Raw genomic sequence first — 24015 nt, 5'->3', positions numbered from 1 at the left:
TTTATCTACAGGAGATTCCTAATAATAGTATCCAATTGTTTATTTAACCATTTTTTCATCGCAACTATTATTTATAGGTCCGCCAAAAACCCTGAAAAATGCAATGGGCGGACCAATAAAAAATCGTTAGTATTAAAAATGGTCAAATAAACAATTGGGTATTATTATTGAAAATCTCTTGAAGAGAACCCGAGTTTTCCGATCGAAAAAAATTGATTTTCGAGAATGCTATACCATTTCTACGAAGAGTAGTTTTTCCCGTATAAAAATACATGAAAAACTTTGAGCGCTTTGAGTGATCTCTAAATATTTTTTGATTTCAAAATAAAAAATAGTGGTATACTTTTTTCGATATAGAACAATCCTATTGGGGAGAGCATTACAATTCCAACTTTACTGTTTTTGGACCACCTTAATATACATACATATTTATGTAAACATTTTTCTTCTTTATGCGGGTTCGATGTCTACCCATGGATTATTATGTATAAAAGAAAGTACATAGTTTATTGAACACTTTAGAAGATCTTATTTACCTGTCCTATTCCTACCCGTACTGGTAGCATACACTTTAAATAAAAGTTAATTTTCTAAAGAAGTGTTATTTTTCCATTTTTTATTTATGTCATTCGCTAACAAAAATATGCTTAGAATATGGAATTGGATTTAGTATTTATGTATGTTTTATATTCGCATTAAAAAGCTTTTTAATTAGTAATCTCTATTTTCGATGACATATAGCACTAGTTCCGATTCATTTCTTCATTTGTATAAAACTTCAAATATCATTTTACCACACCGCGTTTTAAAAAAGGTTTAATTGCATATTTAGATTTTCATTTCATGCGCCTTTAAGGATTACTTTCAATACAATAATACCCTCTTTATTGCATACATATGTATAACGCCGTTCATATTTTAAATTCATACAAAATATTTCAAAGATTTTCTTATAACAAGCAAATAAACCAAGTTTTCGAAAAATGGGGGAGCTTTATATATATGCCTCGCTCGCTCGTAATAAAATAAACACGATTAAGTATTAATATTGTGTATTTCTAACTTCTAACGTAGCAGCATCCGGCAAATACAAGTGTTTCGATAACAAAAATGATAAGAAGGCTTGGCCGCCGACAATAAGAAATAGAAAATACAGTTTCCGTTTTCGTCCACCAGTATAATCAAGTTGCTGTGGATTGCCGTAGGGATCATAGTTGATGGCGCCACTACTGGCTGGTGTCGCATCGTGCAGCACTTTAGTTTTCAGTGTACGTAGCTGTGAAAAAGAAAAATATTTACAAAAATGTAATCAGATATTTTAAAAATGTGCATACCAAAAAGAAGCCCAATGTAAGACTCGTGTATAAAAGGGCCACATAATAGCCAACACCATGGAACAGTGTGCTTACCAAAAGGCATGCTACTATTATAACAAATTTGTAACCAGCAAATGAGAGCAAATCAAGTGTTCTTAAACTTGTTTTTATATTGACCACATAGAGAGTGATCGAATAAACCACCAACTCAAAAATACAGTAGGCTAAGGCGCTTGATGCTTGTATACCGAGTTGCTCCGGCGAAAAACGATTCTGCATACCCAGCATGAGACCAGCAACAACCACGTACGTTATATAGGCCATCGCAGGAATATAAAGATCTGGCGCATTGATGTCGTAGCGTGGCTGTACAGGATTCTCTTGATCGTATTTCAGTGACCAATCCTACAGAGAAATTGTAATTAATATTAACATTGATACGATTTTTTACTTGCTACACACCCTATGCGTGAAGGGGAAGAACAGTAAACGTAATTTATTGATGACATATTTGTTGTCCACGGCAAAGTAATATTTCAATTTCGCGACGGACACCCATTTCTCAAACTGATTTTCAACCATCTGTTTGCCTTGATCTGCTAAACGTTGACCATATTGCATGGCCATATCTTGTACAATTGGCTGTTGGAACATCGCAAACTGTGGCATACCAGCTTGAAATTGTGCTTGAACGCNGGCTGCACGTTTGGACCACCAGCAAACGCAAAATGTTGAGAAGTGGGAGGTGTCACATAGTTGTAATTTGCGCTTTGTACTGGCGCTGCACTGTTGTCGAAACCTCCCACACTAACAGCTGGTTGCTGTGCGTTTATACCATAGCCAGTTGTTAATCCGACTGTGGGATCTTGCATTGCCGGTCCAGCTGATGGTTGCATATAAGGCAGGGGAGCGGTTACCGGTGCTGCTGGTCCCATAGCATTCACATCACTAACACGCTTTGGCTTGCGGGATGGACCTTGAGCTGATGCAAAAGAAGAAAGTAGAGTTTGATTAATATTAACAATACTAAAATGCTTTTATGTTTAAACTGCAAGGCGAACACGCGCAACAAGTACTAAATTAAACAAAACTTCTAAAATCAAATTATTAGTACTAAATTAAACAAAACTTATTAAGTTCCTTACAAACGATAATCATAAAATCAAGGTAAAATGCAGTTAATAGAAATAGTCAAAACATTTGTGGTATAGCCAATTATATGAAGGTAAGCTGCAGTAATTTAGTCACTACCAGACGAAACCAAGTGGATGAAGCCAATAAACTTGCGCATTCTTCGTTCTTACAGTATTCCGACTTACGATTCCGGATCCCAGCATTTGGATTGTAGTTCATTTTGACCTTTTATTAAATGCACAATGCTGAAGTAAGGAAATTAAAGAATATTTATAAAACTTTCTAATAACTATTTAAATCGCTAGTACACATCACCAAATAGATCAATTTGACACAACCGCTGACAGCTGTTCATTTTCTTATTAGAATTATAGGGTGTGGCCAGATCCCCAATTTTGCATATTTGCCTACTATAAAATATGTTACATAGAATTCGACTTAACATAACATAACAGTTTCTTTAGTAACTTCTCCAATTAGTACTTACTACAAAGGCGTTAACGCCCCATCAGATATAAATTCGGGGAAACATTTAGTTATTTGTTCAATAATTGTGTGATTTAGAGCGGAGGGGCTGTGGCACCCAAAACCCCACCCATTAGAAAGATCACATTCAAAGAAAGAAGTCCTTCCCCTCTCTGATCCCTCTACAAACCACCGAGGGCACATTTTAAAATGCGGTAAAATAATCTTTTCGATATGAAAATTTAAACTCGGGCTATGCCATCCACAGTACTTTGCAGCACAGGCCACCCCAGAAAGCTTATCTTTGGCACTGAAGCTTGGCAGATAGGCGATTCGACATTCTGCACCACGTACAACGACGCCCCTCCAAAATTATGGGTGGCTGCAGCAGTTCGCCAAACCTAACAATTGCTGGCTCAGGCCTGATAAATGGCATAACAATGCGATTTACATATGCTACCACTTGCATCAGTCCACCTCACCATACTTATCTCGATCAATAAGCACACCGAATTTGTTCCCGCGGACCACTGAACCAACACCAACTTTATTGGAATGGCTTCGCGAAAATTATCGATAGTAGCAGCTTCACCGCCATTCCTACACCCAGAGACACAGGGGCTCGTTTCACCCCATGCGAACGTAATTTAACGTTAATTTTGAGATTGGGCACTTGAAGATCTTTAACTTTGCCTTTGGCGTGAGTAAACTCTAGTCAACCATGAGGTCCGTGTCTAACTCAACGAGACACAATGACACAGTGAAAATTTAATTCCGTGGACCCGAATCCTTTGATCCGACGAAATGCGCAAACTATTTTAGCCGGAAGTTCACATTGCATCGTTCTGTAGATAGAACCAAACGTCGCGTGACCAGGAGGCTACACAAACCCAAAAACAGTGCCCTTTTACTTTCACCAGCGGTGAAGTTAAGGTAGCTATCGGCAGCTGAAAGCCTCCAAGGACATTGGACGCGTCGGAATTTGCATGCTGATACTGAAACATTTAGGGGCCGAAGGAGTAGCATATCTCACCGAGGTCCTCTACTTGTCAATGGGCCCCCTCATCATTCCGATTAGTGGAAATCGGGAAGAGTGGTCCCACTGATTAAACCGGGAAACCAGCCAACAAAGGAGACTCGTATCACCCGACAACACCCCTTTCGATGGTCGCGAAGAAACTTCAGACCATGCTACTCCCATAATGTATGCACCATCCAACCTCAGCGAAGCATTCGTAAAGTGCACAGAACAACACCACCACTGAACGCCATAAACCCCCAAATAACTCGTGACCTAAACCGTAACTGCCCCTGTGAGTGAACAGCCCTAGTAGCGTTCGAATTGTTAAAGGCGTTTGACACTGGAGGGGATTTATCTGATCTCGTACGCTGGCAACTGCCTGATATTGGCGTCTGGGAATGGAATTGGTGACTTCTGCTCAAATGTAACTGGTATCTCCCTGAGCTTTCGCGCTTCGTCACTGCAAGGAAACGGTGACCCTCTTCACCGCCTGGATGAAGGAACTAGCCATTCACGTCGATGGCATACCAACTCCGACGATGAACAACCGCAGTAGTCAACAAAGTAGAGAGTCACAACAAGGTCCTCAAGTTGCTTGCCGGCAGCACCTGGGGCAAACACAAAGAAACGTTGCTGGCAACATGTAAGGCAATTGGCCGGCCGGTTCTGAACTCTGCTACGCCTATTTGGCCGTCGGGGACGACGCAGGTGGACCAAAGAACGTAAATGTACATTTACATAAGTAGACTGTCCTTATTTTCGAGCTTAATTCCCTAATCTGTAATTAGAAAGGCGAGTACGCAGCTCCCAAGAAAAGCCAAAACTCCATATATAATGACGTACAAGAAATGGCTAAAAGCTCAAACAGTCGACGACGTAGCGTAGACGTAGGTCGACGCAGACACGGTCTACCTTATGGGATTCGCATGTTACTGGCCGTCTCCACAGGATAAAATTTATTGCTGCCCAGCTGCATCTCAACCTTTCAGACCTCACTCGCTGACTTTAGCGAGTTGTCGCTTCTTATACATTTACGTTCTTTGGTTTGGTGTTTTGGTACTTAAAAATATCGTCAAGTGGCAACACTTATCTCTAATCATTGGTCCCCGATTCGTTCACCGTGATTAGAATTCATTTAGTTCAGTTGTCAAAACGCGTATTCAACTGATGGTAGTTACGAATGTAAATAGTTCTATTCTAGTTTAGTGGTATTATTTTAATAGTTTTGTGTTATATTTATGCTGGTGACTAACAATAACATCTCATGAAAAATACAAGGTTTGGTTAAGCCGCGTTAAAAAGAAAGTTGGAACTTGAAGGCGGCTTATACGTTGGAAAACGTGAACTTTGCAAAGTTTTTCCAGTATTAATGCGTTTATATTCCGTTCAACATAAAATTTGCATAAAAGCTGTAGGCATTCCGCTTGTTTTTATGTTGTGTAGGCCGACATTCAACAGGTTTTAACCCACAGAAATTTGAGCCGCATGTAGCCAAAGTAAGTACACACTCGCGACCCTGCAAGAAATTGTTGCAGCTCGGATGCTTGGTTTTGTCTGGTCGTGTTTCGTGTGACTTTTCACCTAACTAATTATACCTATTAGGACGAACACAATGAAAACGACGAGCTACGGATCACAGCTGTAAAATTATGTAGATAAATATTTTGGCGACGACCGGGCTACGCGACGACTGTGGCTGTGGCCAGATTAGATCTATTTCTATTTTTCCAGCGACACATAAAATCTTCCTCTTTTATGTCAAACTCATACAGATTCATTATGTCGCTGCCGCGTTCAAAAAAATTATGTCTTCATCGACCAAGTGTTTAGATAATGAAGATAACAAATTGGAAGCTGTGGCTTAGCTCGTCGTTTCCAATATGTTCAGAACTTATTTGGTAGGGAGCACTGCTACCAGTTCGATTCTGGCAAGGATGACGTGATAAGAAACTCCCATTTTGCTGCCGAGAATCTAACTTCTGGTGCGAAGGCATTGGAACATTTTGGCAGCATACGAACTATTTTTGTTTAAAAGTGAAAATTTGTTAACAGCTGTTTCTTACAGGGGTTGATGGATATGTTTGCACGTGTTTTTCGTTTTTCTGCGCCAACCGCGAGTGCACTGCAGTGTTGCCATTCGAGTACTTTTGGAGCTAGATTTAGCTCTTTGTTATTAACCGACTACAAAAAAAGGTGGAGGTTATCAATTCGACGGAATATTTTTTATTTTGTTTTTTTGTATGTTACCGTATAACTTTGGACCACGTCAACCGATTTCGAAAATTTTATTTTACTAGAATTTTATGAGCTCGTTCACTGGTTCTAAAGTTTGAAATTTAGATACAAATTTGTGGAATTTTTCTAAGTTCTGTATAAAGTTTAAAAGTGTGATTTATATAGTTTTTGTTAAAGCATAACCCATATTTTTATAAAAAAATAAAAATAAAAAAATTTAGCTTAAAAAACATTAAAAATATTAAAAACGAAACACCATTCATCCATTTTTGCCCGCCACTGTACATATTAACTCTCAGGCGGCCACGGAAGAAAAGGAAGGACAAAACTTAAGCATTGATAAAGTTACAAATTTTGAAATTCAGTGGAAAAATATACATTTGTAACCACGGAAAAATACAGGCAGAATTCAAAAATAAATTAATAGAAAATAATTTTTCTGAACGCGAGGATTTTACGTTACTAATTTTACCTAAAGGAAAGAAGGAAATAAAACTTTTCAGAAAGATTTTGCGAAAAAATGATTCGTAACCCGACGTTTTATGGCCAATTCAAATATCTGAAATTTCAGAATTTAACAGTTTGTAAAGTATTTTTAGTTCATAGTCTAGTTTATATAAGTATATGCATGCTCATGAGTTTTATAAGTGCAGATTATTTATTGACCGTGTAGCATGAATGCGAATGTGTAATTCATTCTAGCGGTAGCTTTCGGAAAGGTGAAAAAACATATATTTAATACTTGCGCCGGGTATTTAATGTTCGGCTCCGCCCGAACTTAGACTTTCTTACTTGTTTATTATTTTTTTTTTGTATGTTACCGCATAACTTTGGACCACGTCAACCGATTTCGAAAATTTTATTTTACTAGAATTTTATGAGCTCGTTAACTGCATACCCCGAAAATTTCTAAAAATTCTGGTTCAAAAGCTCGAAATTTAGATAAAAATTTGTGGAATTTTTCTAAGTTCTGTATAAAGTTTAAAAGTGTGATTTATATAGTTTTTGTTAAAGCATAACCCATATTTTTATAAAAAAATTTAAAAAAAATTTAGCTTAAAAAACATTAAAAATATTAAAAACGAAACACCATTCATCCATTTTTGCCCGCCACTGTACATATTAACTCTTAAGCATTGATAAAGTTACAAATTTTGAAATTCAGTGGAAAAATATACATTTGCAACAAACGGAAAAATACAGGCAGAATTCAAAAATAAATTAGAAGAAAATCGTTTCTCTGAACGCGGGGATTTTACGTTACTAATTTTACCTAAAGGAGAGAAGGAAATAAAACTTTTCAGAAAAATTTTGCGAAAAAATTATTCGTAACCCGACGTTTTATGGCCAATTCAAATATTTGAAATTTCAGAATTTAACAGTTTGTAAAGTATTTTTAGTTCATTGTCTAGTTTATATAAGTATATGCATGCACATGAGTTTTATAAGTGCAGATTATTTATTGACCGTGTAGCATGAATGCGAATGTGTAAAATGATGCGAATCATTCGCATAACGAATGTGAATGCAAATATTCGCAATATCCCTGGTATGTACCGGGCGAGCAGATTTTTTGAGCAATGTTGCTAAGGGGTTCATCAATATTTACTCAAAATTGATATATACAATGGCTTTTAGCAAAACAAATATTTTTCATTACATTTTTGGAAAATGGGCGTGGCACCGCCCACATTATCATATATGCGTATATCAAAAACGCATACAGCTTGGCCTCCTTAAGCGCCGTGTTGATTTTTTTTTAATGTGACGGGCGCTTAATATTCTTTTATGTAAAATAATGGTTATATGGGGCTAGTTATATATTTTTTTACCAGATTAAAAATATATCGGTGTAGTTAGAAATCCTTTAAAATCATGTTAACCGTTATTTTACATAAAAAGTGTTAAGCTTAAAATCCCCTAAATGTTTATATTTGTTATTAAGAAATTCCAGTTATGTAATATCGAGCACAGTAAAGTGTGTATCTTATTCTCTAATTTCCATTGCCAATCAATTTAGTGAGTCGTAGAAATTCCAATTATGTATGTCAGTTTGACTTTTTTGCAATAATCGTTATTGATATTCATTATTTTCAAATTTACATATCATACATCTTCTTCAAAAGAGACACAACTCAAAATTTGGCATTTTTGAAATTATGGGCTAAAAATGTACACAGAGATTTTAATTACCTTTCGGTAATTTGTTCAAAAAAACTTAAAGAAAGACTCCCTTGCCCCTTTTAATGATTATCAGTTTTTCGCATTTTCTGACAAACGTTAATTTGAATTCAAGCTAAAGGCTCGCCGCTGCTAATGATAATCGTCAGTGTTTCATTTGCTGATAGCTCTTGGTTCAAAGCTGGGGTCAATTCTTAAATAAAATATGCTCATTATTTCCATTTAACCGAGTCCAATGCCACAGCTTATCAATACCAATTGCAAGGATGGGCATTAAAAACAGAACATTGTTTACAATAATCCAAAAAAAACACAACCAAAAAATAACAATTAATATAATAAACAAGTTTTCTTTAAAACCCAAACGTCCACGTTGATAATAATCCATTCTTCCATAACCACTTTCATTTACAGTTGAACTGCATTCGCAAAAGGTACTAATTTTATTATTCTACTCTTACACAAGTGAATTACCAGAGAAATGGCATCCAAACGTATTGGTAAGTTATAAACTTTGGTTAAAACATGCGTGAATAGTTTTAATAATATTTTAAAATTATTTGTAGCGCTTTTAAGTGTATCAGACAAAACTGCATTGATTGAATTCGGCCAGCAATTGTCAGCGCTTGGTTTTCGTCTTGTCGCTAGTGGTGGCACAGCTACAGCTTTACGAAATGTTGGTCTCACCGTTGAAGATGTCTCCGAAATAACGGGTGCACCAGAAATGTTGGGCGGTCGTGTTAAGACTCTACATCCAGCCGTGCATGCTGGTATATTGTCACGCACTACAGAAACCGATTTGGCCGATATGAAAAAGCAAAATTTTGACTTGGTTAGTTTGGTAGTGTGCAATCTGTATCCCTTTTCGAATACGGTGTCCAAACCTGATGTGACGGTGGCTGATGCTGTTGAGAATATCGATATTGGTGGTGTTACATTGCTGCGTGCGGCAGCTAAAAATCACGCTCGTGTAACTGTGATCTGTGAAGCGTGCGATTATGATAAAGTGCTAAGTGAAATTAACCAGCATGGCGATACCACCTTGGATACCAGGTGAGATAGCGAGCGTTTCTAAGCATGAAAAAAAATATGTACAAGTTTTACCAACATACCTACTACATTTCGGAAGTCCACAAGATCTTCGTGTTGTTGTAGGTCGTATTACCATAACATTACTAACACAGTTGTGAAACTTTACGATATTCACACAACACAACAACTACAGACGACAATACCTTGTGAACTTCTTAATTATATCTTGAATATTTTATTATCATTCTGATGATGTCTTTGGTATTTTGATTATAGAAAAGCTTTGGCGCTCAAAGCCTTCACCCATACTGCCTCCTATGATGATGCCATCTCCGATTACTTCCGCAAACAATACTCATCAGGCGTTTCACAGCTCAACTTACGTTATGGTATGAATCCTCATCAAAAGCCCGCACAGCTTTTCACTCAGCTTGAGTCACTTCCTCTCAAGGTAATCAATGCCTCACCGGGATTTATTAATTTGTGTGATGCACTTAACGGTTGGCAACTGGTACTCGAACTAAAGCGCGCTCTAAATTTGCCTGCAGCTACTAGCTTTAAGCATGTTTCGCCAGCAGGTGCTGCTGTCGGCACACCACTGAGTCACGAGCAGGCCAAGCTGTGCATGGTCGATGATCTTTATGACAGCTTGACGCCATTAGCCACTGCATATGCACGCGCACGTGGCGCTGACCGTATGTCGTCATTTGGAGACTTTGTTGCGCTTTCAGATGTTTGCGATGTGGTAACTGCAAAGATCATTTCTCGTGAGGTATCAGACGGTATTATAGCAGCTGGTTATGAGCCGGCCGCATTGGATATATTGAAGAAAAAGAAGAACGGCGCTTACTGCATTTTACAGGTGAGTTTTGCCAGTGATAATGACAAACATATAGTGTGCAAGTGATCATTGACTGATATTTAAGAATATGCATATTTCAACAGATGGATCCAGACTACAAGCCTGATGCGCGTGAACGTAAAACGATTTTTGGTTTAACCCTGGAACAGAAACGCAACGATGCTGTCATTGATGCTTCACTGTTTTCCAATGTTGTTACCAAGAAGAACGTATTGCCGGAAAATGCCATACGCGATTTAATTGTTGCTACAATAGCGTTGAAGTACACACAAAGCAATTCCGTTTGTTACGCACGCGATGGTCAGGTGATTGGCATTGGTGCAGGTCAGCAATCGCGCATACATTGTACGCGCTTGGCTGGCGAAAAGGCCGACAATTGGTGGCTGCGTCAGCACCCACGTGTTGTTGGCATGAAATTTAAGGCGGGCGTGAAACGTGCAGAAATCTCAAATGCCATCGACAACTTCGTGAACGGCACCGTAGGCAAGGATATGCCACTCAGTCAGTTTGAAGCGATGTGAGTGACAAAACATGCTTTAAGCACATTTGTGCAGTGATCCTTATGAGTCATTTATTTCTTTTTAATGCTTTGGCAGTTTTGATGAGGTGCCACCGCAACTAACTGCCGATGAAAAGGCCAATTGGCTGAAAAAATTGGATGGTGTTTCTTTAGGTTCAGATGCCTTCTTCCCATTCCGTGATAATATAGATCGTGCTAAATTGGTAAGCTTGTGATGCCCATACTAGTCACTCTTTGTATATTGTTGCTTTCATTTAATAGAGCGGCGTTTCGTACATCGGCAGTCCAGCTGGTTCTACCAATGATGCTGCTGTTATTGAGGCCTGTAATGAACACGGCATTGTGTTGGCCCACACGAACTTGCGCCTATTCCACCATTGATATGAATTTAAAATATTTTTTTTTAAAGCAAAAAATTTATAAATATACGCACATGCCACATATTATATATAATCAATCCACTTAGTGACAAGCTATAAAAATATTTACAAATATACAATACTTTTCTTACCCAAACCAAACCGCTTATCATTTTCGGTTATCGAAGCCGATGCGAGAATCAGCAACAAGTTTTTTATTCTTAAATAAAAATATTTATTTTCATTCGGACGTTTTTTGTTTTTACATACTCTTAAGCGCTTATCTCTAATAAAAAAAATAGTATGAAAATATTGTAATAAACATTTTATAAACATCGCACTTTTACTTAGAAATTTTAGTATTTGCAATAAAATAAAATATTTCATAAAACTTAATAGTCATTTAAATAACATATAACTATGTATATTTAAGTTCGTAAATGCATTGTTTAAATATGCATAAATTTGCTACAAACTATGGAAGTCAGCGTTAATATTTAAAGTTTTAGCAGTGTTTAATATATAGGATCCTTAGTGTCTATATGCGTGTTTTCCTCTTTCCTTTTTACATTCGTTTATGCTTCTTACGGAAGGTATTACGGCAATTGCACACAAAAATGAAAAATGTCACTATAAAGAGTATAACGGAGGCCAGCACCAAGGCGAGTGTTGTCGTTTGCTCAAAGGAGTCGGTCGGATCAAGTATATGATTGCGCGGCAATAGTTGAAAATCGACTAACACTTGAGTACCATTCGGTGGAGGACACGGCTGTTGCACTATAATCTCTTGATGTTGAACCTTTGTAAAAGAAAAGTGAATATAAACGGAATGTTAGTGTGCTTTGGCTTTGTAAATTGAAAAAAGAAGATATATAGATTGTAAAAGTATATATGTATGTACATACATATGTATATATAATTTTCTTTTTACTCAACTTTACAGATATATGCGCATTTATCGATATCGTTACCTATTTATCGATTCACAATCAAATAACCGCCTATCTCACCGTTATTTACAATTTCTTCACTGCAAGGAGCCTTAAAATCTCCACCACAACACTTCAAAACCTGGAGAGGTCAGGCTAGAACTGGACATCTTCGTCGATGGCCCGAAAATACCGACGACCAATCGCCCCAAAATCCTGGGAGTGACATTCGGTAACTTCTCCCTCTCCGCGCATGCCTTAGACACATGCAATAAAGTTCGGGCCAGGAACAAAGTCCGCAAGTCGCTAGCCGGCAGCATCTGGTTAGCTGATAAAGAAACCCTACTCGCAACCTACAAGGCAAAGGCCGATCAGTGGCCAACTACGCAGCGCCAGTTGCTGCCGCCAGGACTGCGAGAACAAGCGACACACAGTGGAGAAATCTGTAAACAGGCCAGAACGCAGCTCTACGTACGGCTACAGGATACCATCTCATGTCGTCCGAGCATCACCTCCACGAACAAAGCCAGATGCTAGAGGTGGAAGAGCATAACACTACCACCGACGACACCTGCACGACTGGAAGACAGACATCGAGCCGTAGGTAGACCATCCGTTCAACACAACGAGATACAGAGCGGAGCCTGCGCGTCATCTGGTTCTGTTTGTCGAAATCGCTTTGAGCAACTTCCAGATTAACTCTAGTTACTTTGCCTCTCGATCGATTGTTCTTCTCCACGTTTCGCGTGCTCTGCCGGTAGGTCTGCTACTGCCGATTAGTGGATTCCACTTCAAGGCCTTTGCAATAATGCCATAGCCTTTGCGCAAAGTGTGGCATATCTACTTCCATTTCAGTCTTCGAAGCCAGATGTGCCGCCCTGGGCTCAACTTCGATGGTAAAGTAGGATGAATTCCCTTACAGTCTCAAGAGTTTAGTCGGCGATTAACACGTTGCCACAAGACTTTGCAGGCATACTTTGAACCTTGTCTCAGGCTTGTCTCCTTAGCTCGTTGCTTAATATGGACAGATCAGAAGACAATTCGTCAAAAGACATATGTCGTTGATGTAGTTGTAGCGGCACTACTAAGCCCCGCTTAGGTCGGTTTATCCATCAACCGCTGTCGTCAAGTTCAATTAACGGTAGGCTTAGGAAACGCGCCGCTTCGACGGGGTCGGGCCAAAGAGGCGATGGTTGTGAGCTGAGTGGGATTGAGCTGACATATGAAGAGGTGGTTGATGTCATGAGGAGAGTCTGGATAGTTAAGACGGCTACAATATCCTTATCATAACTAGGCCAGAGTAACGCAGGCCTTTTGTGGTAGTCGAAGCTTCGAGTCTGCGACTCTCCTGCAGTGAATTGAACATGGACTACCGAAGCCTGCAGTTGGGCAATGGCTGCCCCATCAGCATCCAACATATCCCCAATCATCAAAAGAAAGAAAAGAGATGAAAGCCGAATCCCGCAGTGACATTCGAAGGTCTCAGACAGCTTTCCTTTGTGAAGTAAACGACACCTAGCTCACCATGAACGAACAGTGAAAAATTATTATATGCATCGAGTTTCTATGCATTACGGGCAATGAAAAGCAGATCAAATCCGTCCACAATCTGTAAAAAAATATCGTAATCGAAGTCCGGAAAAGCTTTATAAAGCCTTGGATATGTCTTCTGGATAATTTTGTCTGGAGAATACGAGTGCACACCTTTATCAGTAGGCGTTAGTTTCCATCACTCGGCAAAAATTGAAAGAACTTGGGTATCAAACTTAATTGCACCCACCGTTTAGTCCGGAGCCTATCCGGTTTAGGTTTTATCTATCATAGATTGGTAATTGATAACTGTATCTACCGATGCTACAGCCGTTTTTCGAATTGAGCCGATACCAAAACTCTTCACAAATTTCCTCCTTTGACAGGATTTTAATAGTTAGATTTGATTCAGTATTTCACTAGGTATCGTCGATAGGAAATTATATATATGCAATATTAAAAGATTTTTTCCTCGGTAACTGGCGCGGGATCTCCCTTCTTGTGGATTAAATACTGAGATTTCAAATCTGCGCCAGGCACTCATCATAGCGAATTCTACTTAACAGCCGGTACTTGCTCCACAGGCATGCTGTTGGCTCCGCTGGCATTATTGCCGTTCTTACCCCTCGAACTGAGGGACGTTAGCATAAGTTCCCTTCATCAAAGGCGCCCTCAATGTCCCCATGCAAAAGCGTCGGGAAGTGCTCCCTCCATATCTCGAGTGTACTCTGGTAGTCGGTTGGCAGATTTTTATCTTCGCCTTTGCAGGAATTAGTTCAAAACACTGCTGCCTTATAGATTAAAGCATTTTTAAGCCGCATTCTTGCCTGACAGGATTTTAAGCTCTTCTAACTCGTGTCTTTCTGAATGTTTTTTCTTTCTCCTAAAAACACGCATTTCTTCCCGCTTGTTGGAGAGTCGATTGCAAACTTTTTCGGCTGTCTGTTGTGGCGCTGCTTGACGCACGCTCTTATTGCACAGAGGCGGGTGTGGATCTTAGCTGTTGGTACTTCGATAGAACGCACGTCAAGAAGCGCAGCGTCTATCACAACCACATAATTTTAGCTTTTAATTTTTATGAACTAACTATTTGCATTTAATAACCGTTGTATATTTATCGGTATCATCATTTACACCCAAAAATGTAGAATATAAAGAGGCTAGGATTCTAATCGTTTAATTTGGGAATTCAATAAACTACATACCTGTTTATTTCGACAAAGCTGCAGACCCGCCGAATTGGCCAGTGTCTCCGCGCTGTATTCATCCTGCACCAAAACCGGCAGCAACCACTTCTCGGCCGATATCAATTGCGACCACGACCACAATTTCGAAAGATTACGTGGATGCACCGCATAGCCGCCCACCGCAGTCAGACCCAAAGTAATCAGCGCGTTGAAGATACTGGCGGACACCTTGCAGGGCATGAGATGCGCGCAAAAGAGGCCAAGCGTTTGAATAACTGTGAGATAGAGCAGCATGTAACCTACGAGAGTGAGAGAGAGAGAAAGCAAGGTGGACTAAGAAATGTCGAATCAATAGTTCGTTTCACATTGCATACCCATATAGAGATAGATGCCTGCATCGCTGCTTGTTGAATAGGTATACAACCCTGCCATGCTGTGTGCGGGCAGCAAGTAAGCCAACCAGATACAAAGGCTTGGAAAAAGTCCCAAAAGACACTTTAAAAGAGGAAATCGGTTTATTGAATACTCGTTTCCATGGCTAAACGCNCCAAAACCGGCAGCAACCACTTCTCGGCCGATATCAATTGCGACCACGACCACAATTTCGAAAGATTACGTGGATGCACCGCATAGCCGCCCACCGCAGTCAGACCCAAAGTAATCAGCGCGTTGAAGATACTGGCGGACACCTTGCAGGGCATGAGATGCGCGCAAAAGAGGCCAAGCGTTTGAATAACTGTGAGATAGAGCAGCATGTAACCTACGAGAGTGAGAGAGAGAGAAAGCAAGGTGGACNAGGGCATGAGATGCGCGCAAAAGAGGCCAAGCGTTTGAATAACTGTGAGATAGAGCAGCATGTAACCTACGAGAGAGAGAGAGAGAGAGAAAGCAAGGTGAATTAAGAAATGTCGAATCAATAGTTCGTTTCACATTGCATACCCATATAGAGATAGATGCCTGCATCGCTGCTTGTTGAATAGGTATACAACCCTGCCATGCTGTGTGCGGGCAGCAAGTAAGCCAACCAGATACAAAGGCTTGGAAAAAGTCCCAAAAGACACTTTAAAAGAGGAAATCGGTTTATTGAATACTCGTTTCCATGGCTAAACGCAGGCCAACTTACTTGTATTGTGATGTAAAGGGAGCGCGTATAGAGTCCCAAACGTATATCGCGTTCGGCATGTCTCCGATCCTCTTGTGCATCGCGTATGGTAAGCAGCAGCAAGGGCCAGTACGCCACCGCCATAACGCAGTGATGATAACCGAAGCGATCGTTGTAGCTGAGCTGTGGATCTGACGCAGGCACATCCCAGAATATGCAACCGATGCAGAGCGAAAGCACTGCAGCCGCAATTAATTTGCTGATCCAGGTGAGCAGCGAACCCGGCTGCTTATACGCGGCAAAGCGCTTGATTAAAGCTTTAGTTTGCCCCCAGAAACCCGCTTTCCTGGTAAAGTTGGGCAGCGATGCCGGTGGTGCCGCAAGCGGTGGTTCCGAATTAATTTGATCCCACGAGTTGGCCAGCGATTCAATGCGCGCCGACGACTCCAGCATAGCAGCGGCCGACAAGTCATCCAGTGTTACTAAGTCCACTGAAAAAGAAGAATCTGTGCATANTTCAATGCGCGCCGACGACTCCAGCATAGCAGCGGCCGACAAGTCATCCAATGTTACTAAGTCCACTGAAAAAGAAGAAACTGTGCATGACAGCTGCAAATGTGTTTGCAAAAAGTGTCACTTACAGTAGTAATCCGCTGGATTTTTGAAAGGCGGACACGGATAGCCCAGTTCACCCATATGCCTAGGCAAGTCAGAGCGGCTGCCGGAAAATACAGTGCGTCCGCCCGATAATAGCAACACACCGGAACACATGGAAAGTATTTCAAATGTAGGCGGTTGGAGGGTCAAAATTACGATACGTCCACCACTTGCCCATTGGCGCAGATACTCCACTAGGAAGAATGTGTCGAAGATGTCCATATTGCTGGTAATCTGATCGAGTATAAGCAGCGATGATTGCGCAAGCAATTGGCATGCGACGCTTAGACGCTGCTTTTCCGAGTGTGTAAGCGAAGAGACGTTGGAAGCGCGCACTGTTGTCAGCCCCAGATCTTCGATCAGCACATCCATCTGTGGGCAGCAAAGAGAAGTTTATACAAAGAATATATCTACAACTTTTTGTTTTACACTTACTCTTTCCTTGAGGTCAGTCCGATCCATCGGACCTCTCAACGCAGCATGGAAATTCAAAGTACACTGCACGCTCATCCGCGGATCCAGCGTGGACACCTTTAGCGCTGGCACATAGCTGCACAGCTCGCGCAAGCCGCGTCTATTGATTTGTTGGCCATTGATGAGAATTTCACCGCCCATACGCTCATGCAGTCCCGCTAAGCATTCCGTCAACGCAGTGCCCTCACGCTGCGATGTTGCCATTATGGCGAACAAATCGCCAGCTTTGGCTTGCAATGATACGCCGCGCAGACATGGATTCACATCTAGACAATGCACCTGTATGTTGGGATAGACCAGCCCTATGCTGGAATGCTTACGGCTAGACATAATGTAGCTGACGTGTCCGCCGTTCGGATGTTCTGAGCTGCGATTGCGCGATGTGCCGTAGATACGTGACTCTCCATAATCATAACCAATGACGTCAGCGCCACCGGCCAACAAATCGGCTTCGCTGTGCGAGCGATGGCCGTAGTGTTTGCCATTCGGCATGTAGTGATGAGTATTAATATGGGTGCCCACTGTAAGACGGGCAGGTATTGGAAGACGTAATTTTTNTGACGTGTCCGCCGTTCGGATGTTCTGAGCTGCGATTGCGCGATGTGCCGTAGATACGTGACTCTCCATAATCATAACCAATGACGTCAGCGCCACCGGCCAACAAATCGGCTTCGCTGTGCGAGCGATGGCCGTAGTGTTTGCCATTCGGCATGTAGTGATGAGTATTAATATGGGTGCCCACTGTAAGACGGGAAGACACAATTTTATAGAAAAATTAGCACCAATACGGCAAAAACGTAAATTTATTTATATAAGTAAGCTGTTTACTTACCCGCAATGCTGGCACGACTATTCGCCTGCCGCAGCGCTGTTATGGGTATACCTTGCGCGCGCGATTCCGGACGTGAGCTGGGTATGCCGCCAATGGCACGGAAATCCGACTCGCTGCGGTATTTTCTAAGTGCAACAAAAATAATTTTTTTTTAAGCAACTACTTAAGTGTAATTGACTCACCTCAAGTTGGGCGGCACACGACTGCGTGTTGTTTCGTTGTCACTACTATCATAGCCCGAAGAGCCGGCTGGTGGTACACCTGAGCTATCGCGAAAGCCACGATTAACACGTCCACGCACACCACCCGGTCCGGGACCCGGCGGACGATGCGAACGCTGCGAACCGGCATTGGGCGGGAAAACGCGCGGCAGACCAAACTTCAAATATGTGTACATATTCGAGCCCAAGGGAGACCTGTTCGGTGGAAAGACCCATATAACGGCAATTTAGTTAGCTAAGAATTTTCTATTGTTGCTGGCACTCACTTCGGTCCGTAGCGCGGATGATTGAGAATTGATTGCACTGTGGTGTCGCGTAACTGGAAATTTCCATATGGCAGCGGTGATTTGTCTGATGAGCCCAAAGCGGAGTCAGTGAAGTCGGAGTTGAGATTTTGCCTGCAACGAAGTGCAATGTGTGGATGAAAGAAATGAGTAGGCAAATTATATTTAATTCAAACTATAAGTGCGGTTTACTAAGCCAACATAAATTTCTTTTCGTTTTTTTTTCGCTGTGATTATATGCATTTATTTTATGTTGTTGCTGCGCGTGATTATTCTTGTAAAAGGTTGGTAATCGTTGAATGGAGTGCAGGCTAAATTGAAGGGCTTGGTGAGCAACACAATACGTGCCAGCTGAGTGGGTACTGGCAAGTGGAGAAGGAGTGGCGCGTTCTTGCAGCGGCAACTGACATTGGCTCTTGGGGCTCAACGATTTTAAAAAACAACAACAACGTCAAAAATCAATCATTGTTAATTTATGAGCACTTCCGCTATTTCATATCTAGTCAACCGCAAAACGCAATGTGGTGAAGCTTTGTTTTAAAGTATTAGCAACCCACACAAACATATGTACATACGACGATGGCTCTTAAACAGTTTGGTAGATAGTAAGTAGTAGAGGCCAAAAGCGGAAAAGACGAATAGAATAAAAACATGAAATACGTGAGCAACAGGTGCATTTTTAGTATTGGCAATTTCCTAAACAAATTAAAACAAATTTTTCATTAAGAATGTTAGTCAAAGTTGCTAAGGCCATACGGATTAATTTTATAGTCAAATATTCAATGCATGCTGCGTGTGCAATACTACATACATATGAAGGTATTTACAGCGCGCGCCGTTCCTTCTCCTAATATAGAGGGCTTTACATCAGAGTCTCGCTTTCAGCTGAAACTGACAGCTTCGACAGTGGACTTTATCTTTTGTGTAGCCTTTGTAAGCGAACGAATAAATCACACAACGTCCAAAGCAGTTTATCTCTGTACCAAATTTAGTTAGTTAGGTTAATTTTGTCGGCACTGAGCCACACACAAACTGGTAGAGCCTTAGCGTTGACAGTTGGAGCTCGATTTCAAGCATTCAAGTAGACATCACACACCACGCTTTTTGCGAATTTTCAAGTAATTTTGGCTCTACTTTTAAGAAGTCCTCTAACTTCTCACACTGATAGGCCTCTAAGTTTGTAGTCGTGGTTTCGGTTTAGGTTTGTGTTCTAAGGTTTCCTTGGTCTCTCGCTCACGATACTTCCTGTACCTGTCCATGTTAGTGATACCCATACTTTGTGCATGAGCAGCTACCAGGATAAGCCCCGTAAGCAATCCGGTAACAACTCTGCAATACTCCTTTGATAGCCGTAACAAGAAGCGAATATATTTACTTCCGCTGTTTTCGCACATAATTTTTTGCAGTTTGCAGTTGGTTAACTCATTTCATCTAGCCCTGTACGGAATAATCCTATTATGGAATATTTCGATATACAAGTGCTGGAGTGGTCAATGAAAGTAGTTTGTTTGTTCGAAGGTCAGACTGGTGGCGCTCTTGGCAGTCTCATCTGCTATTTCATTTCTCCTTTGTGGCCGGTCATCCAATAGATGTGCAGAATTCTATCTGCGGTCTACCTGTCAATGGATTCCCGCTGCGAAGTAGGTTTTTGGATAAAATGCTATATGAGGGCTATTCTCATTGCGATAACCTCTGCTTGAAATATGTTGCAATGGTCAGGTAACCTTACTGCCCGCCTGATATACTGTTCCCGGCAGTATATTCCACCACACACTCCCGTTACCATTTTCGAGTCGTCGGTGAAGATTTTTAGAGATCAATGACTAAGTTTCATTCCCCTCCGCCATCCTTTTTTCTCAATCGCTGTGCGAAACCTTTGTTCCCACTTGAAGCACGTTGCCATATAGTCTGTGCTACCTGTGCTTTCAGCCACAATTAAGCTGTGTTCAAGGGTTCTGTAATTTAATTAATCTTATTAATTAGTCAATCTACCTTTGGATTGGGCAGCACCCATTTCAGCGAATAAGTCAAAGAGCGGTAGAGTGAAGATTTTTTCTAGAGAAGCTATTGGAGTGGATCCCAAAGCTCCTGCGAGGCGCGAGTACCAACTTAAAATTTACCTCTATTCATTTCAGACTTCTACTAAGTAGTTTCGACTTAGTTTACGATATAGCAAAACGAGTGTGAAAATGTATCGATTTTTCTTTACGATATTTTGGAAAAATTACATTTTTATTAAATAATATCAAGTTTGATCATNATTTTCTTGTTAATTGTGTGAAATAGCCAGAACAACCGCAGTGATGTGAAGTCGATGTTTATCGAAAGCATGCTGTGAAACATACAAATAGTAGATATCTAAATGTTATGCACAAATTTACTTTAAAAGAACTAGCCTGAAACTGACTCATTATTTCATCTTCCGATTAAAATGGATCGATCTTTGTAAATTTTAATTGGAGATTATTCAATATTATCAAATTCACCCTCTACCAACTTAATTTTTACATATTTCGTCTGTTTTCCCTTAATTTGATAAAAAAACTTCTTCCTAGTTACAACTTAGTTGCAGCTGCAGCCGAAACTAAATTTTAAGTTGGTACTTAGCCAAAAAGTCGAAACTAAGGCGACTATGAATAGCTTTAGTTGTGACTTAGAATAGTTTCGACTTAGTTGAGTACTAAATATGACTATGAATATGCGCCTATGCTTCTATTGTTCAACTATGAGTCAGAGGAATTTTGGATTATAAAAAAAAAAAAAACCAAGCGCCATGGTCAGGTCATAAATGGNTAGTTTCGACTTAGTTGAGTACTAAATATGACTATGAATATGCGCCTATGCTTCTATTGTTCAACTATGAGTCAGAGGAATTTTGGATTATAAAAAAAAAAAAAAACCAAGCGCCATGGTCAGGTCATAAATGGGGCATCCCATTTTATTTTACAAAATACTTAAATATTTAAGGAAACAGAATTTCACCAGCCTGATTTTCATTGCGACAGCGATTTATAACGGCATAAACATTTTTTCTCAAAGTAGGAGTATACACAATTATTTGTACGAGTATTCCAAACTGGCTGCTTAATAACTTTCTAGATTTAGATTGAGGAAAACATGCGTATCGAAGCCGCTTAGCTTTAGATATCACCAAAGACGCGTGGCTTTCCAGTGCCTTTGGCAATTTTTACCCACTTAAACCACAGCTTTAAATGTTTTGTGATAACTTCGCTTTAAATACTGAAGCACATGTATTTCCCATGAGGTAAAATAAGTCTCGCTTCCATTATTAAAGTTTAAATGAAGCCAGAATCTGACCTCAAGATAGGCTCCGAGAAGTTGGTGGCGTTGCTGAACGTAATTTAACACAGCCGCATGAGTATCGCGGCGATACTAAATTCTGACATAATATAGGCATCTCCTTTTAAACATGCCATCGAAAAAGACTTTAAAATCGACAAAGAGATGAGTAGTGTCGATCCTCATTCCGCGGGCCTTTTTTCAAGATATGGCACATGGTTAAGACCTGATATCCTCGGCTGAGTGGAAGATTGCGCTATCTCGGCTGCCGGTTTGAAAACGAACTATCTTAGCAAATGATTGAAGAACACCGTATTTCAGAATTTGGTTGCAGAACGCCCTATCTCAGAATTTTTTCCGATAGCGTACTATCTCAGCTGCAATTCAAAAATGCCTTAACTCAATATAAATTCAATACATCGGCCGCTAAGATAAGGGGTTGGTGAACCATTTCTGCGATAGTGCGTTTTTGAAACGGCAGCCGAGATAGGGCGATTGTTTGGTGGATTTATCAGGTCTAAGGCCAAACTAAGAATCCCAATCAGTTTATTGTTCGGTGGGATTTTGCCTTTCACTCAATACAATAATTAGACTCCGTCGTCATCCACTGGGGACTCGGCATCCTTTTCTTTACTATTTCCTTTGTTGTTACCATTTATCATGATGGCAAAGTGTTTCTTCTACAGCTTAAGTATCGGCCCCTATATCAACGCACATGTCGTTTTGTTGAAGAGTGCTCTCAGAGAGCAGTATGATAGTCGAGTGGCGAATATGGTGGCAGTCTTTTGTGGGTGTAGATTTTAAAAAACGCAGAGCTTTTCTTGCATTGCTGGACTGCAACTAGATAATGATGCGCGTCGCTGTTTTGTTCCGACGGTGGGAACAGACCTTCTTTCCTAGCCCATCCTTGCATTGCAAAAGCCAAACACGCTTTTGACTGTACTAGGCAACGAAGCCTCTCTCTCACCACAAATACAACACAGCGCAAAGGAGCGCAAATCCTTTACAGACCAGCTGTAGTCACGCTGTAAGATCGCATCTTTAGGATGGCGTTGATGTCAGCCTTAATAATCACGAAGGCGTCAATCCGCCGGGAAGAGTTACCTTCTCTATTAAGTGATCGGATATCAAAGATCTTCTTAAACTTTGCCAGGGTCGTCCCCAAAAGAGGGGGACTCATTCTTTGCTTGCTGAACTTTTTCATCGCTCTATAGTTTGTGGTAAAATTATCAGCATTGTTCTGAATCTGACAGTCCTTGTCCAGAAACTCGCTGTCTTTGAAAGCTGATTTTGAAAGCGATTTGGGCCTTTAGATGTGAATCGCCCAGAAAAAAAATTAATGGTCTGGAAGCGTAGTTAAACTGCGAAATTTTTTTATTAGCCGACCTCAAAAAAGGGAGGAGGTTATGAATTCGTCGGAATATTTTTTTTATGTATGTTACCGCACATTTTTTTACCACGTTAAGCGATTTCTATCATTCTTATTTAATTTGGTTTAGATCCGATCATTGGACCATGAAGAAATTAAGGGTATTCTTAAATTTGTATGCGAGAATTGAAGTCGGTTTTGTTTTTTGCTTAAAAATTACTTGTTTTTATATTTTTGTTAGCGTTTTTATTGATTTATCTTTTTTCTTTATAAACATAATATCAATACATATTTACTGACCTATATATTGACCATGCATGTAGGTCCTCTGATGCCGCTGGAGGCTGTGGCGTATTGGGACCGTGAGGTACTGAATATCGGCGCTCTTCGCGTGATATCTTTTTCGATGCATTGAAATTGCTTAACTCCATTGTCTGTAAAAGAAAAAAAGGAAATGAAAAAAACAAATTTTAATACATAACTGCAAATACTTTACTTTATATTAGAGTAAAATCACTAAAACAAAAAGCATGGGAATAGAGTGCACGGAAGCAAACAAATTTAGAAGAATCACAAAAGTATTTTCAACAAAAAAGAACGATTGCAGAACAATTATTGACATTCTTTAGAACTGTTACATATGGCCTAGGGCTACTAGTGGTACTTATTAGCAACAGTTCTAACTGCTTGGTACTTCCGTTGTGAAGAGAGGGTACTTTCTCATTTTAATACCTGATGGACACGTCATCTATTTACTAGAGAAATATGGATATCTAATTCGAAAAATACCTTATAACACTTAAATATGTATGGCAAAATGATCGCCAACACTGTTATATACCATACCACATACACAGCTTCAGCCTCAGCTTCACAAATCAGCAGCTAAACCATGGATATGGTTAATTCTGTATCCAGTTTTGCTTTACGTTAAAAGTTTCTTCGCCAAAACCAAGTTCAATTGGGTCAAGCAACAGAGCAGACATTTACCCAAAAAAAAAAAAA

General features: G+C 40.3%; 3 protein-coding genes across 3 annotated transcripts; 1 reads left to right on the top strand and 2 right to left on the bottom strand.

Moving 5' to 3' along the window:
• Positions 1–862: 862 nt before the first annotated feature.
• Yif1 (Yip1d-interacting factor 1) lies at positions 863–2777 on the bottom strand. The gene is given in 5 exon segments (XM_017627358.1): positions 863–1276; positions 1335–1721; positions 1779–2006; positions 2009–2298; positions 2621–2777. Coding segments are annotated over 5 exon segments (1188 nt in total). The 5' UTR covers positions 2670–2777; the 3' UTR covers positions 863–1042.
• A 5923-nt stretch (positions 2778–8700) lies between these two features.
• LOC108371751 (bifunctional purine biosynthesis protein PURH) lies at positions 8701–11210 on the top strand. Its single transcript, XM_017627359.1, has 6 exons — positions 8701–8852; positions 8919–9405; positions 9661–10246; positions 10330–10763; positions 10843–10969; positions 11028–11210. The coding sequence occupies exons 1-6, from the start codon at positions 8834–8836 to the stop codon at positions 11145–11147; spliced, it is 1773 nt and encodes a 590-aa protein (XP_017482848.1). The 5' UTR covers positions 8701–8833; the 3' UTR covers positions 11148–11210.
• Positions 11172–23441, bottom strand: LOC108371752 (ATP-binding cassette sub-family G member 8). Its single transcript, XM_017627360.1, has 10 exons — positions 23311–23441; positions 18324–18455; positions 18019–18252; positions 17837–17961; positions 16966–17525; positions 16515–16902; positions 15895–16364; positions 15711–15831; positions 14790–15070; positions 11172–11924 (listed from the first exon to the last, which is right to left on the bottom strand). The coding sequence occupies exons 1-10, from the start codon at positions 23439–23441 to the stop codon at positions 11691–11693; spliced, it is 2676 nt and encodes an 891-aa protein (XP_017482849.1). The 3' UTR covers positions 11172–11690.
• Between the last annotated feature and the right edge of the window lie 574 nt (positions 23442–24015).

Source organism: Rhagoletis zephyria, unplaced genomic scaffold, assembly GCF_001687245.7.
Source record: "Rhagoletis zephyria isolate East Lansing unplaced genomic scaffold, Rhagoletis_zephyria_1.1 Rzeph_scaffold_05195, whole genome shotgun sequence".
NCBI lineage: Eukaryota > Metazoa > Arthropoda > Insecta > Diptera > Tephritidae > Rhagoletis > Rhagoletis zephyria.
This window is presented reverse-complemented; position numbering and strand designations above follow the sequence as displayed.